The 16,884-nt window shown below is 39.0% G+C and overlaps 2 protein-coding genes across 2 annotated transcripts in view; one reads left to right on the top strand and one right to left on the bottom strand.

Moving 5' to 3' along the window:
- mpi (mannose phosphate isomerase) lies at positions 1–13,230 on the bottom strand. Its single transcript, XM_067590442.1, has 8 exons — positions 13,080–13,230; positions 11,442–11,569; positions 8,356–8,556; positions 7,154–7,295; positions 6,777–6,956; positions 5,458–5,631; positions 4,085–4,293; positions 1–3,237 (listed from the first exon to the last, which is right to left on the bottom strand). Exons 1-8 carry the CDS (start codon positions 13,093–13,095, stop codon positions 3,019–3,021), a joined length of 1,269 nt encoding a protein of 422 aa, XP_067446543.1. The 5' UTR covers positions 13,096–13,230; the 3' UTR covers positions 1–3,018.
- scamp2 (secretory carrier membrane protein 2) overlaps positions 10,057–16,884 on the top strand; it is a 25,055-nt gene continuing 18,227 nt past the window's right edge. The window contains exon 1 of the mRNA XM_067590445.1: positions 10,057–10,503. Coding sequence (XP_067446546.1) covers positions 10,498–10,503 — 6 coding nt within the window. The 5' untranslated portion in view covers positions 10,057–10,497. The remainder of the gene's footprint in view (positions 10,504–16,884) is intronic.

Below are 16,884 nucleotides of genomic sequence, written 5' to 3' on the forward strand. Positions count from 1 at the left end.
TAGTAACGGCACGAGGCTTTATTAAACCACTACATACACATGTTCTCTGCAGTCCCATGCTACAGCATCACCATATTCAAAAATGCTAAACCATGCCCTCACTAGAGAAATATTCCAAGAAATGTTCTAACAATAGTTTAATAAAATAGTCAAAGTAAAACATTGTGGCCTTCAGATCTGTGTGCACTTGAAGGACATGAGTTAAAAGTGAAAAAACCGTAAAACTCAAACAGTCTGTGCAAAATCCATATGAAGGAAAAAAAAAGATCTACAGTATTTAAACTAAAAGGTGACTTAAAACAAGATCGATAACAAGAGTGTGTGATAAATTAAAAGTTAAAATTCAAAATGAAACAACTAAATTGAAACACTACATTCAAACATTTTGAAAATATGGCAGATAACATAACGGGAGGCGGCTTGACATTTTACAGATATGGAAGGATGAACTTGAGGTAATGTTCTTTAGTCAAAAAGACGCAATGATTTTAAATTAACGTCACATCCTTCCTTCGTTCCTTCCTTTACAATCTCTTGATATCGTTCAACATTTTTAGCAACAACAAACAAGTAAAGGTTTAGTGCATCTATATATTCGGGACAAGCTTAGAGATTCACCCTGCGTTACAACTGTGGTCATGAAGGAGGTAAAAGCATCATCAGGGTTGGCTCAATTCACTGTGGTCATTCATTCAGGTCGGACTATAAAGAGTAATAGTTATTCACAAGTAGGCTGATAGAGCATTCACACTCAAATATTTGATTAAAGATTGCCTATAAAAACCATGACAACAAGAAAATCCACTTCATGATTGATTGAAATCACATCGACCCTGCTATCAACTGGAATATTTTGCAGAAGTTTGCACCATATTGAAATAATCTAGTTGAAATATTGTATCAACATATTGGACCGGAGTGTTCTACTTGGCTAAAGTGGTCACCGAAAAAACCAAACCACCCGTGATTATCATGATGCACAGGTAAAACTCTCTAATACTTGTAGTTCAGGGATCATTTCTCTTAGTATGTGATGTCACGTATTGATGAATCAGTACAAACAACAAAACATACAAAGTCTGAAAATATTTGGCTTCAAATACTCAGAAATACAGACAAGTTCTTACTTTGTTCCCTAAAATACTGAAAATCTGAATGCAGCATTTTGTTTGTATAAATGTACGAGACGTGGACGTGTTTGATGACTTGATTCGAACTGTGTAAGAATGCAACAAGCAGCGTTAATGAATTTTCAATTATGCAGAACTCGTCGTGCTTCATGGGATGGATCTACATTAGTTAGCGGCCCTTCTTGTTTTCTCATGTTTTTTTTTTTTTTTTATCTTAATGACTCACTACTTTGAAGAAAAGTTTCCAGACCGTAGACATGCGCTGGTAACTGTTAAAAACAGTAATACTCCCAGTAAAAGGCCCTTTCCTCCCAGTATTACTGCTCTAAATCAAACATGCACAGGCATCTCAGGATTACACTATAAGCTCTCAACTGCTGATATACTAACAATGTTTTTTTTCAAAGTTGAGTTTAAAAAGGTGGATATTCACTTGTTCAAGCTAAACTTAAAACGATAGAACATGTATTGACACCGTTGACCCCGAGGGGGGAGAGGGGAGGGGGGACGACGACGACCGCGGGCTCATAAAACAGACATGCTCACCAACATGGTCGATGTACAGAGCAGTGAGTGGTGATGTTCTGCACCAGTGTAAACATACGTATTTCCTCCGCCACCTTGCTTCAATGCTGTTTGAAGAAATCACAGCTGATGTTTGTTTTATTAACTTCAGAACTGGAACATAAGAACGTACCGCTGAAGAATAAAAAGTTAAAATGTCCAGAACGCTGAAGGGCAACCAATAAAAAACTCTGATTACAAACTGCACATGAACGATATTTTGATGTTTTCTGTTTTTCTTAATTTCATAAAATGTAGCTTTTCTCAAGCTTTCACTCATATCACATGATCTTCATCAGCAGATAGAGAGAAATGTAAATGTTCTAATTTCATTTTTCCTTTGAGCACTTTTTCCAACCATTTTAGCTCTTATTATTAATATTGACCTTGGAAACAGCAGTTGAGAAAACATTCTCACCACAAGGTCCATTTAGTAGCTTTTGATTCATATCACATGATCTTCATCAGCAGATGGGAGTTCGCCCAACTGCTGTGAAGTTGTAGAAGTTTATATTTCCATATTTTTCTGGGCACTTTAAAGGCTTCACTTTGAACTCCAGAACCACTAAATTTACCTTTTGGTGAGATTGTTTTCTAAATGCTGTTTCCAAGGTCAAGAATGAAAAACACTTGATCTTAAACTATCAGGTTCTTCATCAGGAATCTCATCAGGATCAAGTGATTGAAACAGTGTCATGTGCACTTAATCACTAATATTATTTATATTGGGTGCCGTTCAGCGTTGCAGACATTCTTTACTTTTTTGCTGGACCACAACAGCAGGACCAGCCCTATAAACGCACAAGTCTGTCCCTGACTGAGTGACTGACTGAGTGATGAAGTTACACCATTGGTCGGCCGTCTAGCGTTTCATACACAGTCAACCCATATACTAGATTTTGACCTAGTCTTCTTATTCTTAGCACCTGACAAGAATTTGGGGTGTGCACCCTTTTCCTATGTTTTTTTCCTATAAGTTGTACTTGCACCACTACAGGTAAAAAAAGACGGTTTTTTAATAGGTTTAAACCTATTAAAATCCAGCAGCGATGGATTCCTGCTGGATTTTAAACTTAGAGAAAACTGCTGCTGGCGTGGAGGGGTGACGGCAGTCCGCAGGTCGAGTTTCAGTTGTTGGGGGGGGAGCAGCGGGCACAGACGGGCATCGACTCTCTGTGTCTGAAAGCTCATTTTAAATACTACCAACTAAAGTGCGCAGCGATCATCAGGCTCAATCCATAAAGCAGGGCAGACCTTGCCGAGTCAAACCGGATAAGAAACAAAGGGGTAGTATGAGCGTTCACACACAGCCACAGACTCACAACTACAGGAGACAGCAGGCTCGAAACATGCTCATCCCTGACTGGGAGGTGATGTGCAGGGAGACGCTCTCATTGGCCGAGACAAACAGGACGGTGCCCCGCCTCAGGGTGATGTCGGAGAGCGCGGCGGCCGAGGTTGCGGAGGCGTCGCCTTCGATGACCAGGAGGATGCTGGCGCTGTCGACTGGCGCCACAGTGTACTGCTTCACTGAGGCTGGGACCTGGAGGAAATACGGGACAGGACAAAGGTGATTTACAGTTTGCAAATTTGTAGGACATAACTGATAAATGACAGGACACGCCTAAATCCCTGATACTGCCTAGATTGTATAATTGTGGGTGGGTCTTTGATTTTTTTTTTATAGTTTAAAATGTTTAAATCAATGAGTTGCACTCAATCTATCAAAGGCACCTGTTGCCGTCTACTCAGAAGTATCACAAATACTCTTATCACTATTGATACCTGATCAATATGCTATGTTACACCTCCATGTTTGTACAGTAGCCCAGAACAGACTAACCAAACACTGGCTCTAGAGAGGCCCTTTAGCATTTTTTGCAAGTTTTGCAGCCATAGTAGCTTTAAAGGGGAGGGGTATTCCCTTGGTTGCGATCTGCAACTTCACCACTAGATGCCACTAAACCCTACATGCTGGTCCTTTAATAACAAAGGTTGATTTTATAGTCAACTTAAGATGGAGACATTTCTTTTATAATTTAGAGGAATTTCTCTTTTCAAACATGAAACAATAGCAGAAGAGCCTCACTTTCTATTAGAATGTGACGATGCTAGAAGATTCCTTATACTTCAAACAGACATTTTAGTTTCTTTTTTTGCCTATTTCTGACACACTGGCCATTTTCTGAATGTAAATTTGTAATGAAATATGAATAAATAATACAAATTAAAGGTTTCAATATGGAAAAACTACATTGGTCATTATTAAATACAAAAACTGAACTGTTGCTGTTCTGTTTTGAGAGGAATAACTTTTACCACACCGTTTTCATTTTGGTATGAACCCCCTGAAGTGTAAATTTGTCATCCATTCAGCTGAGGTTTACTACCTGTATCCTCATGACACTGAAGTCTGGCACCGGGGGGTCGTACAGGGACACGCAGGGGTCCGAAGCGTCCTGAACACACGGGAAAATTTTGGAGCTGGCGGGGGCGGGGCTGTAGTTCAGCATCTCGCACAGCGTGTTTACGTCGATGTATTTCGGTGTCAGGCCGGCTCTCACCGTGTTGTCTGAGCAGGCCATACACTCGATACAGTCTACAAGGATGGACGAACGGACAAAAGGAAAGGTTTTAAATAAGCAAAGTGAGCAGTCAACTCTCCTTCAAATGGAAAAATCAATTCTTAAATTACAATATTAGATACCATCAGCCTGTGATGTTAAATGAATTCCAAGAACTATTTCTTTCCCTTCACTTGTCTCATACATTTATATCACTTAGTAATTTCCCAGAATAACTTTAAACAACTTCCAGAGGACGGATGTGAACTTACACTCAGCTGTTAGTTGCATTTGTGGCTGAATAAAGGAACAGTTACAGCAAAAGACAAGCAAGACTGCCTTTCTTTTTAGATAGTTCTGGATCAAGTGGCAGCTTTTTGTGAAACCATCACTACATCTGTGTGTTAAGTCCTTCCTAAAATCTTTGAATTGAACAGCTATTTTCAATCTAATTATTCACTCAATCAGGTTGCCCCATTTAAACTGAAGAGATGTCTTAGCTAGTAAGTAAAGACTTTAGTAATGTGTAAATCAATTGCTAGGAAACATTTTTAGCACTGTCCAGTCAAAAAGCAATCAACTATGTAAACAGGAAGTCATTGTAGCACCTCAAGATGAACAGAACTTCTAAATGGAGGCCAAACGATATATTAAACTTAACTGCATTTATGAGCAACTAATCTGTATGTAAGAACTAGTCTGTGTGGTGCAACCTATTTTAATTTAGTAGTGTGTAAATCTCCAGTTAATAAGCACTTACTAGCCTAGTTTAAACTTAGCTATTTAAACTACACAGTACAGCTGATGCAACCAGCTCCATCGACAATGCAGTGTCCTGAAATAAGCACTTATTTGTTTCTATGGCGCTGTCGGTTGATTTTAAATCCCTGAAAAAGATGCACAACATTTTATACTGTGCTGGAAACATGTTGTGGCTGTGAAAAAAAATTAACATTTAATTTTCTAATAATAGATACAAAATTCAAACTAAAACAAAATGTTTCTTTTCTATCTGGTTTGTTAATATTTCACCTGCTTCTTCTCTGTCATACAGGAACGCTGCAGAGACGCAATAATGTAGGAATTCAGGCACATTGTACTCATATGCACTCTATCATCACATTTCATTCATTCAAGTCAGTGTGGAAAGAGCCAGTGTGCTACCATCTCATGAATGTAAACAAAAAGCACCTACTGACCTCCATAGAGGTAAGCATGAGGCTCATTGGCTCCCAGGAACATGGCCTGGCCTGGTTCCAGGACCATGTAGTTGAGGAAGTAGATGGAGAAGCAGCCGATGTCTCCGGGGTACTGAGAGTGGAGGCGCAGCAACAAATCACCATTGCTACTTGATGTGTCCTTCCCTGCTGCACCTACATGAGTAATACACATCCACAGGTATGAATATGTCAGTAAAGCAGAATAACTAACTTGTCCTTTTTTTAGATGTGTTTTAAAGCAGTCTATTTGTAACTTTGGCGCCTCCTGGTGGTAGTATGACAGTGCAGAGTTTATTTGACTGAAAGCATAGACTTTATATAAAGACTCACATATAAATGGTATCAATAGGGACTATAATTCAATATGTTTCAGTGAGTATGCTTATTTTATTGATTTTACTGTTTTTTAAAATGTTAAAGTCATTCAGTTTTATCACCAGCAGTTGTCTCTTGTAAATCTGTGAGGATGCTGCAAATAAAAAACCCATTTCAAGAGTTCGTTATTTTACTTTTTGATATATAGAGGCCCCTCTCTGTAAAATATCTGCCAAGTTATCAACTGGAAATTATTTATGTCTCAGTAAGTGTCCCAAATCGCATTTCTTTAGTGCAACATAATCATTTTGGTGGATGACTTCTTGAAATGGTGGAAAGTTCACTTTCTAACACACTGACATCAGATACCAGGTTGTTGACTATGATCAAATAAAAGATTAGTTCCACATATTGAGCAATCATCTCATGGTAAAATGTCAGTAAGTAACAAAGTTTAAGCAAATGATGAATTCCTTTTTACAAATTACAAAAATGTTTCAATTAAAAAAAAGTTTTCTTAAGTTTTACTCTAATAAATAGTGTCTAAACACAAGCAGCCCTATATGAATTTTGGGAAAAAAACATGATATACTGTAAATCAGAGACTGATTTTCTGGTGCGATCGAAGAATAACTAAAGCAGACTATAAATCTGACACACTTTCAGAGCCAGCTTTTAGTATTTGACAGTTTTTGACACGACTGTACAGACACATTTTGCTTGGTACCAAAAAAGTACTTGAGTTTGATAACCAGCACTATTTGCAGTAAGACCACAGTAGATCATGCAACAAAGAAAAGCTGAAGCTTAAATGTTACACAATAAGACTGTGAATCTAGAGGGAGACACTTTTATACTGAATATGTATTACAGGTATCACGCAGTGTTTTAACTATAAATGCTAATTCTTAAAAAGCAAGAATTTCACATTTGTTTTCTGCTTTTAGAAGCTTTAAGGATTAGCCTCCTCTATGTGTCCTCACCCTCTTCAGTGACTCTCTTCACCAGCATGTTGAGCTGGTCCACAAACACCTTCTTCTCGCAGTTCATCATCCTGGTGAAGCACTTCTTCAACGCCTGGCTGGTGCGGACCGCATCTCCAACGCTGCTTCTCAGTTCCTCTGCTGCCTCATTGCCCACCAGAGCATGAAACTCTGGGACAGCTGATAGATGCAGACACATGCACATGGTATGACTTTATCTTTCACAAAACATTTAGCATTCAAAGTATTTTATCTCAAATCCTACCCATTATATAATATACAGTACTGTCTGGGTTTAATCAGCTTATTTTCCTTGTTCCTCCAGTCGCTGCCCAATCCAAAATCCTTTAATGCCCCTGTGGGACTTTGCGACTCACATTTAAGGAATCCCAGGATCTCCTCCACTGTTCTGAAGCCACAGAGGCCCTGGAAGCGGGTGAGAGCGATGGCCATCTCTGGTTTGTGGTTGTTGTCTGGATAGTGCTCCGGAAACTGAGCATGGAGTCGAGCAGCTAATTCCTGACCAAACCATAATGAGACAAGAGGAAGAGGTTTACTAAAGAGGGCAGGCAGAGAGCATGAAGACTAAACTCTTTATACACAAGGTTAATGGTTATACTTTCCAAAATCAGCTATGTTTATATGATTGATAATTGATAAAAGCTGCTGAAACACACCATCACCCATCATTTCATTGGCCTCGGTGCTAAAGGAAAAATTTTGATTTATTTTTTCCATACACATAGAAAATAATGACATGTTGTAGAAGGACAGGATTAAACTTTAAACTGAATCATTCAACAACTGGTTGAATTGTGGATTTTCAACAATAGATTTCAAAAACGGGAAAAAAAAGGTAGAGGTGACATTTCAACACAATGTAATAAGAGGGAATGAACTTCTCATTTTTATTAATCATGCTTAACATTACATAAAATGATGGTGATTAATGTTGTGTAAAGTAAAGGGGAACTCCAATGATTTACTATTGCACTTCCATAAAGTTGGGGGACTTGCGAGAGACTTGCAGAGCCTGAAATATCTTGGCTCAAACGTTCTGTTACAAATTTGTAGTCTCCAAGTCCAAAGTGAGATTACTCAAGTGACGCCACTTCAGTCCATTTCTTGGCTTGACAAAACAAGAATAACAGAAGACTTCGTCATCTAAAAACAATGGAGTGGCTCTTAATTTCCTCAGCACACAACCATCAAAGACATCATATCTTCTCTCTAGTCTGGAAAACAACCACACATAACTTTGAAGTTAACATTTACTTTGTAAGAATGATGTCAACAATTTGTGGGAACTCACTAAAGCTTGTGAGTAGTGAAGTGTATCACAATGAATACTCAGTAACTGACACCTATATTCTGAATATACTAACAGCAAGCAAATGTAAGGTGGTGCTTTGTTTTTTTATATTAACTGTCTCTACTCTAACAAACACTAGCATAACACGATGACACTACTGTCATCTGCTAAACAATGTCCTAATTCAGAATACTGAGTCAGCCTACTGATAAACAGGTGGTATCCAGAATTTGAACAGTGCGTAGGCGTGTATGTTTGTGTACTCACCCTGGTGGGGTGGGCCTGTATGGACAAGGCTGTATTGACAGAGAGGACTTTGAAGAGGAAAGGCAGCTGACCCTGGAAGGTGTCTTTGACCTTGGAGCCCAGACAGGCAGGGAAGTGGGCGATCCACTGGCCCAGCGTGGTCTGTGCGATCCTGTTGTCTTTAATCTGGGAGTCACCTTTTGGATGGGCGCCCATCCACAGCTGGAGGAGACAGCAGAGACAACATCATGTTCAGATAGACACTCACTCTTTTTGCATTTGTGATGGCGAGGTTATTGGGTCAAAATCTTCAAAACAATGGAAAAATAGGAGTGTGAAACCATTTCCCATTCCTTAACATATGTACCAGTGATGAGTGCTGGATCCCAATTCAAAGTATTTTACATTTTAAAAGATATACAACCCAGAAATGCCAACATGTTCTCACTCCCAACTCGTCACTTACTGAAACTTGGTCAGGATCCCGTGGTGCACTGGGCACCCCTTCAGCATCATTTTTCAATGTGCAGTATCACAGCATTCACTGTTAAAAGTAATTATATTTTATGGTGTGACAACGTGGTGGTTAAGGTCTAGTTAGATTTAGGCACAAAAACCATTTGGTTAGGGTTAAGGAAAGATCATGGTTTGGGTTAAAATAAAAAATAAGATAAAAACGGCAAGGTGGTCTCGAACCGTGCTCTCTGCTGATTTCCAACTTTCTGCAGACAATGTTGCAAGCCATCCACCAAACCCTCCACCTCCTAATAAGAAAGTCAGCTTATATAGATGTCATGTGAAGTACATCACCTCAGAAATGTTAATATACTACATATTACAGGTGTTGAAATGTAGATATTCAACGCATCTGTGGTTTACAGAAACGTACAATGCCAATGTTTCATTCTGACGACCAGGCTGAAATTTGTCACCTTATATAGACATCATCGGTCTCATGGCATCTATTTCAGACGTTGTGGGAGTTCAACAAGTCTTTTGGATTACTCTGCACCATGAAAAATGATTGGAAAATGTTGGATTGAGTCACAGTTCTTTCTGAGAGAAAGGCAGTTTATCTTATCTCTGGATAAGAGGATTAAATGAAGGATACTGTCTCTACTGCTACCAAGGGACTCAAACCTGAAACCTTTTTGTTAAAGGATGGTCCGTCTCTACTGCGTGTCCAGGCTTTCACCCACAAACTCATATTATCACTGATTTGTTTTTTTATTATCACATAACATAATTATATTTGTGCATTCACACTGACTTCACCCAACATTTACATTAACATGTTTGTGACGGCCCCAGAGCCTGTTGCCTTTGGTCCTGTGGTTTGTGTCTGTGTGTTGCAGGTCCTTGGATGGGTGGAGCTGAGGTGCCATTTGAGTACTAACTGGGAACACCTGGCCGGTGCCCCAGAGCTTACTTAAGTCTGCCTGCCCTGATTCCAGTTCTCTGATCCCTTCCCCGCTTACAAAGCCTTGGTTGTTTTTGCATTTCCCTTTTTGGTTTTGTTTTACACTGACAACATGCACCTCACATAAGACAACACATTCATACACTTTCAAACATAATTGATACTGACTTTCACACCTCATTACAGTTATTATTGATATCTACTTTAATGAATTTCAGTTCTTTGCTGCTGAGTTTGGCGTGCGTCTCTGTAACATCATAACAATGTTACAGACATACTAAACGATACATGTCACATGTTAGCTTAAAGGAGCCATGAAAACCTCACTTTTTCAGTGCTTGTATGTATTTGGGTCTCTGATGCGCCTACTAACACGCAAGCTGTGAAGTAAGACCACCCAGTCAGTTTGGTGTGAGCTGGCTTTCTCTGTACTCATGTGATTCAACAAGCTATTCAGATTTGATGCCCCTTCTTACGTCACATGGGACGAACTTAAACTAAACGAAGCTAAGCTAAGGGAAAAAAATTTGCACGTATCGCAAGGCTGGACTCGCTGCTGCTGTCTTCTGGAGGAATAAACACCTGATTCTGCTCTCATTTGGATCAGTTTACCGGCAGGAGTTTGTTTTTTAAACTTTTGGGATTAAGTGGATTTACCTTCCATCTCACTTCTCAACCTAGCTGGAGCCAACACCGGAGTCACCCACCACCTCGGCCGCTGTCATCAATAATAAACATCTTAAATGCCGGTGAGTTTATATAATTTTAAAGTTACATAGTATGTTAATATCTATGTGTATAAACAATAACCTCGCTGCTGTATTTCTGCCTTTAGATGATGTTATTTTGAGTGTGGATGGAGCTACTACAATCTTAGCATAGCCCTAATCAATCCGAACAGAAAACAAGCATTTTAAAAGTTATTTGCTTGTTGTCATGCGGACAGACCTAACAAAGGGTGAATTCAGGCTTTTTACAAATTGGCATCATGATGTAGTTATTTCAGCATCCTTTTAATCCGTTTATTGCAATTAAATCAAAGCAAAATCTAAATTTATTTACACTCAAACGGGCTGTTCTGACCAGAGCTGTATAGACAGGATGAGAAGGCAGCTGTGGTGCTTGATCATTGTGGTATTTTGAAGCTTGTAAAAGACATTTTTATCAAGACCTCAGAGAACTGAGTTAACTTGTAGAAAAGAGGTATAATATGGCCCCTTTAAGCATCCACACCACCCTCTGACACATATAACTATGAAAGTAAATATGACCAACCCTGGCATGTGACATTATCTGGCTGGTGGTACGTGAAAATGTCACCACCGCCACAACTTGAACTAATGACCTTCATTACAATCCCTGCAGAGCTGCTGTAGCTAAATAAAGAAAGACTTGTGAATGACATGACATACAAAGGACTTGCTTACTTTTTTTTCTTTTAATTAAATGAAAAATCATCCAATTACAGTGACCAAATTGTAGCCAAAAACCTTTTTCACATGTTTTATATGTAATATATCCAGGGATGATGATTTTCTCTGCACAACCCAACCATGTATCCTATGTTGGGACCCAAGTGTTAAACCACCATCTCTGTAAAACAGGGGTGTCACGCAAGGATATGTCTATTTATTTTTAATGAGTACCTTCCCTGTAATAATCTTCTGCTGACAGTAGACTGTCTTACCTCAGCATAAGGTTTGCCAACCTCTATGACAGCTAGTGGATCTCCACCAATCACCAGTTTCGCCACCTCGCTGTCCAGACCAACCTTCCCCCACGCATAATTCTGCACGGCACAGGTCAGGGGAAACACTAAAGAAGCAGAAACATTAGTGTGTTATTTTACTTTTTAAACAAAATGCTAACACAGCCCTGAATAAAGTATATTCCTAGGTAGGGCTGCAACTGACGATTATTTTCTGTATGGATTAATCTTTGGATTATTTTCTCAATAAATCGATTAGTTCCTTAGATTATAAAATGTCAGAATATGGTGAATAATGTCGATCACTGTTTCCAAAAGCCTAAGGTGACGTCCCAACCAACACAAAGATATTCAGTTTATAATTACAGAGCAGTGGTTCTCAAACTTTTTCATGTTAAGAACCCCTAAACTGACACAAATTAGCCTAGTCCACGGACCCCCATTTGATAATATTTTGTCCCAGGGTCCCCCATCTGATAAGATTTTTGCTTTTAGATGTTTTATAACAGAAAGTGTATGAAACCCATGACCAAATTAGTCATACATTCTGTCATTCTGATAAATATGGATGGAATTATAGTGGAAATAAATGATTCTCCTTATCGCTGGGGTCCCCCTGAAACCCCCTCAAGGACCCCACTTTGAGAACCACTGTCGTAGAGGACTAAAGAAACTAGAAAATATTAACATTTGAGATGTTTCAATCTGAGAATTATGATATTTCTTAATTAAATTACGATTAATCAACTATCAAAATCATTGGCAATTAATTTAATAGATGACAACTAATCAATTTGTCGTTGCAGCTCTATTCCTAGGACATCTAATCCCTACACAAATGTAAAAAACATCACATGATTAGTGACTCTTCCTGCCCCTTGGTGCATTTTGTATCCCTGACAAAGTCTGTGCATCTATTACTGATTGCCTACTGTATCAAATGGTTACACCACATATGAAAAAAGGGCAGGAAAACCAAACATGCACAATAATCCATACAGTTTGGACAATAATAACCTGGTTTGTAAGCTATATGGCCATGTTTGTAGTCCAATAAGGTGTTACATATGCTAGTAGGGATAAAAAACAAACAAACCCAAAAACAAATCCAGGCTGCCTAAATATGCCCTCATTATAAATCATTGAAGCAGGGGAGACAGATTTGCTGGGGATACATTATCTGGCAGAACACCGGCCAGCTGACTTTGCAACGTCCCTTATAAGAAACACATACAGTAAGCAGGTTTACAGTTGCGAGACACTGACTCTGTTGGCCAGTTTGAATAACATATATACTCTTCGCGGACATGGTAGTAGATTATATTATACATTCTATCTGTAACCAAAAGGCCGAGCTACCTACTTGTTATTTCACTGTTATGCTAACAGCGCTGCCAACAGTATCTGCTTCCCATACAACGAACACAACGCCGGGGCTGTAACGTTAGTTAATGAAGATGTGGATGCTCGTTATAACAACTAGCCGTCTTGTTCAGTGTCGTGATATTTGCTCTTGTGTCATATTATGTAACTAAACGTCTGCAACGTTGGCTAGCTAAACATTCATCGGTAAAACAAATGATTTGAAACAGTTATGAAGGAGAAAATCTCACTCACCTCTCACTTCCTCCATGGCTGCAACGTCTACTGTCAGACCGCTGGTGACGTCACGAGTCGCCTACAGGCGCCTGGTTGCTTGTTGACGCTTTCGCGCGACGATTTTCAATGCGTGCTTCGGCGAAAGGTTTCAGTCGTCTCCATGGTAACCAGACGTTATCCTCCATATCGTCCTGACTGGTTTATAACCATATAGTATCCTTCTGACAGCATGTTTTCTGGACTACAGTCTCCATGGGGAAGTAAGTAACACTACCCCATCACATTTCGCGACAAAATATGACGGTGTCCGCGACATAAAATTCTCCAGGTGAGCGACATAAAAGGAAATTGTCGAGCGACACTTTTTTTTCTGTCGAAAATACTTCATTTTTGTCGAGCGACACTTATCAAATATGTCGAGCGACCTACCACAAATTAGCCTTAACTGACTTCATGTCTGTTGGACGTAACTGAACTTAAATTTGCACACATAAAGGGCCTGACTCTGCAAAATGTTTACTGAATATTTATTTGCTGACTTGCCTGAAACTGGATTTGTAAAAATATTTTTTTCTCAGCTTTTTACGTTTCATTTTATTGATATAAATCTAACACTAAAATTAACATTTAAAATTGACATTTCATACACTTTTACAATAAAGAACCTGTAGGTAATGTTCTACTCTGTTTAAACCAACTATCTGCTGTAAGGTTTTCAAACGTTTGTTGATTAATATCTTTAATTCATCTCAAAAGGTTTTACTTGTATTATTTTTCATTCAACTCCTAAACTCATGGCTGTCTGCAGTGACGGGGAGTAATTTCACTAAATGAAAATAAACTAGTAGTTTAACTAGCCTACATTTTGCAGTAGCTTGCTAGTAGTTCAACTAAATTCAAATTGGCATAGTGATTCAGTCACTTTTTGACATTTTGAGGTGGAGTTAACTACTGGAAGTACAATTCTGGCTAGAGGCTACTAGAAAAGAAGGGAGTTACTCATTTCGCTAATTTAAAAGAAGAACAGTTTTAGCCTATTAGTCAAGCTCAGCAGCCAGTGACACTTTGGTTTTCTTTTAAAAACCTGAATTCGCTTTGGTATGTCTGAGCAACGACCACAAATTAGCCAACCAACCTCAAATGCATTTTTTCCTTTTTTTGTTCACTAGAAGGGCACTCATACAAAACCTCCAGGTCACCTCATTACAACAGCTTCATAGGACACTGCATTACATCCTCTTCGTTTTAAGGGCACATCATATTTTCTTGTTTTTGGGGGTTCTTTACAGGGCACAATCACATTTTCTTCCACTGAAAGGGCATCATGAGAGCACCTCATTCCAGATTGTCACATATGGAGGCTTTCTATAGGTCATTTTATCCTGATGTACCCATAAGTAGACAGTCATTACAGAACTTTGGTATGTTTTCTCTTTTGTGGGGTCACCTTAGACGGCACTTTCGCAGTATTTTTTTGTCCTGCAGTTGCCCCCCTGCCCCTCTCCTGAGTCCACCAGTGTTGAAAGCACATTTGAAGGGGATCTTTTAATAGCCAGTATGAACAGGAGGAATGATTACTGTGAAGAAAACCTCTTTCAGTGTTCATATGGACACCTGACTGTTGTTTTATGACGCACTTGAAAAATTGTGAACACACATTATAGTGATATTATGCTGGATAAATGCAGTAAAGGTTCATTTGAAGTTGGTTTTATTGCTTTTAATACAGAAAAAAGGGGTCATTAAACCTGCAGTGCGGGACTTTTACACATAAATGAATATCTGTTACAATACACCCTTTCCAAAGGATTTCACATAATGCTGATTAAGTCTATCACCACCAGGTAAATCTCTCTGTATTTCACAGTATATGGAGTTTTTAAATCTCATGCCGGGTGTGACATTCCCATGCTGGCTGTTTGGCTGTTAATTGTGCAGCTCCTCTAGACTTTCCAAGTGTTTGCCTCTGTGTACCTGTCATTCGGGGTGCACATGAGAGCGTTCTGCATGCTTGTGTCAAGTAATTGCAGCCGAGCGCCGAACTTTACTCTCACTGCCAGAAGGGGTAGACAGAAGTCCAAGTGCCCATGCACAGACCTGAGAGACTAAAGTGGGGCGTGTCGGATGATGGAAGTGACTTGGTGAGGAGCATTTTTATCCTATGTTTTGAAGAAAAATATGTGTAGCCTAATATCTGGAGTGTATATTAAAAATGCCACACAATGAACTCAAATTAGCAAAAAGCCTCAGTTCCACCTCTTTGCCCGTTTTGGATTAGCCAGGGAGCTAGGCGGAGTCAAGCTTCCAAGATGGTGACGGCTAGAGCCGCCCTCTTTGAGCTTCAAAACCGCTCTTCCCCCCTCAAGTCGGTGTCCCAAGGAGATCACAGACATACTATCGACCCACCCGTAATAGCACTAATCACAATTACTCAAAAAAAGAAAGAGAAAATACACAACCCTTGTCCTGGATCCATTGCTTGTCCCACTTATCCTCAGCAACCCCGGCACTTGAGAAGCAAATTAAGAAGACAGGCACAGCAACAACAGATGAATAAGACAGTACAACAGGGCAGTATATTAAGCTCAGGTCAACACAGAGGACCACACAACAACGTGTCAGCAATAATGTTGTCTGTTCCTTTAATATGCCTACTAATATAGCCCCCCCCCTTAAATGTCACTCCAAGCTGAAGTCAAAACTTGGCAGTCCAGCCCACTTGGCCTCAGGTGACCTCAGCAATTAATGAACCAAGTGATATCAATGACCTTAATAACGACCCCACAGTGGTTAATACCTGCGACTCCCAGCTAGTCAGTTAGAACTAATGATGCCCATTGGATGAGAGGAAAAACATCTTCAACCACGTCCAGTTTCCCTCAATTCAACCCTCCTCAGATAATGATGACCTGCATGACTGAGAATCTTCACAGACTTCATACATTGACAGTTTTTAACAGTTACTGTGGCTATTAAGATTAAAGCATAATACAAACTAATCATGTACAATACATCTGTCTAGTTTGCAAATGTGGCATAAAGACCACTGTGTCTTGCAGCAACATGTAGATGTTTGTATCTGACTACCAGTTTGTTAGAAGAAAAAAGCATCTTCATAGAGGCTGATCAAATGCATGGGTATAAAATACCAATTACTATAATTCAGTGCATTTGGTGGCATATCAATTAATATATGAAATAACTGTGAATTAATATTCATTAAATGTTCACTAATCACATAAAATAACAGTGACTTGATCATTTGTTAATGGTGAGCAAAAGGAATTCATGATACATTCTGCATTAATTCATGCATTAAATGATCATGACAGGCTTTAGTTAAGCATTACTTTGTTCCCACTTTGTTAATAAAGTGTTATCATTATTTTATTTTATTTTATTTTATTTTATTATCCTGCCCTGTGTTCATTTGCACAAATTGTACACACAAGTTATGGTTAGTTACAGTATTACAGTGATTTAGCCTTTTATATGCGGTAAAAATGCAACACCATTCAAATTCATGATTTTTTTGGGTCCATTCATATGTGAGCAGCTTTCTGCCTAAATTTAACTGAAAACAGTCATTCATTTGCTTTTCTTTTTTTCAAGTACTATTGTACCAATCGAGAGGTTTAAGTGAAAACCTTCAAAAGTCACCTGTCGCCTAGCAACCATTGTTGTGCTCCACTTTTATTATTTTTATTATAATACGTTATTCATCATATGAGTGCTTTAAGATATGACCTGACTCAGATGGCCACAACACAATAGAGATACACCATAGTAAACATTTAACAAAAGATATTTATTAAAACTAAAT

The sequence above is a fragment of the Thunnus thynnus genome, chromosome 5 (assembly GCF_963924715.1).
Source record: "Thunnus thynnus chromosome 5, fThuThy2.1, whole genome shotgun sequence".
NCBI lineage: Eukaryota > Metazoa > Chordata > Actinopteri > Scombriformes > Scombridae > Thunnus > Thunnus thynnus.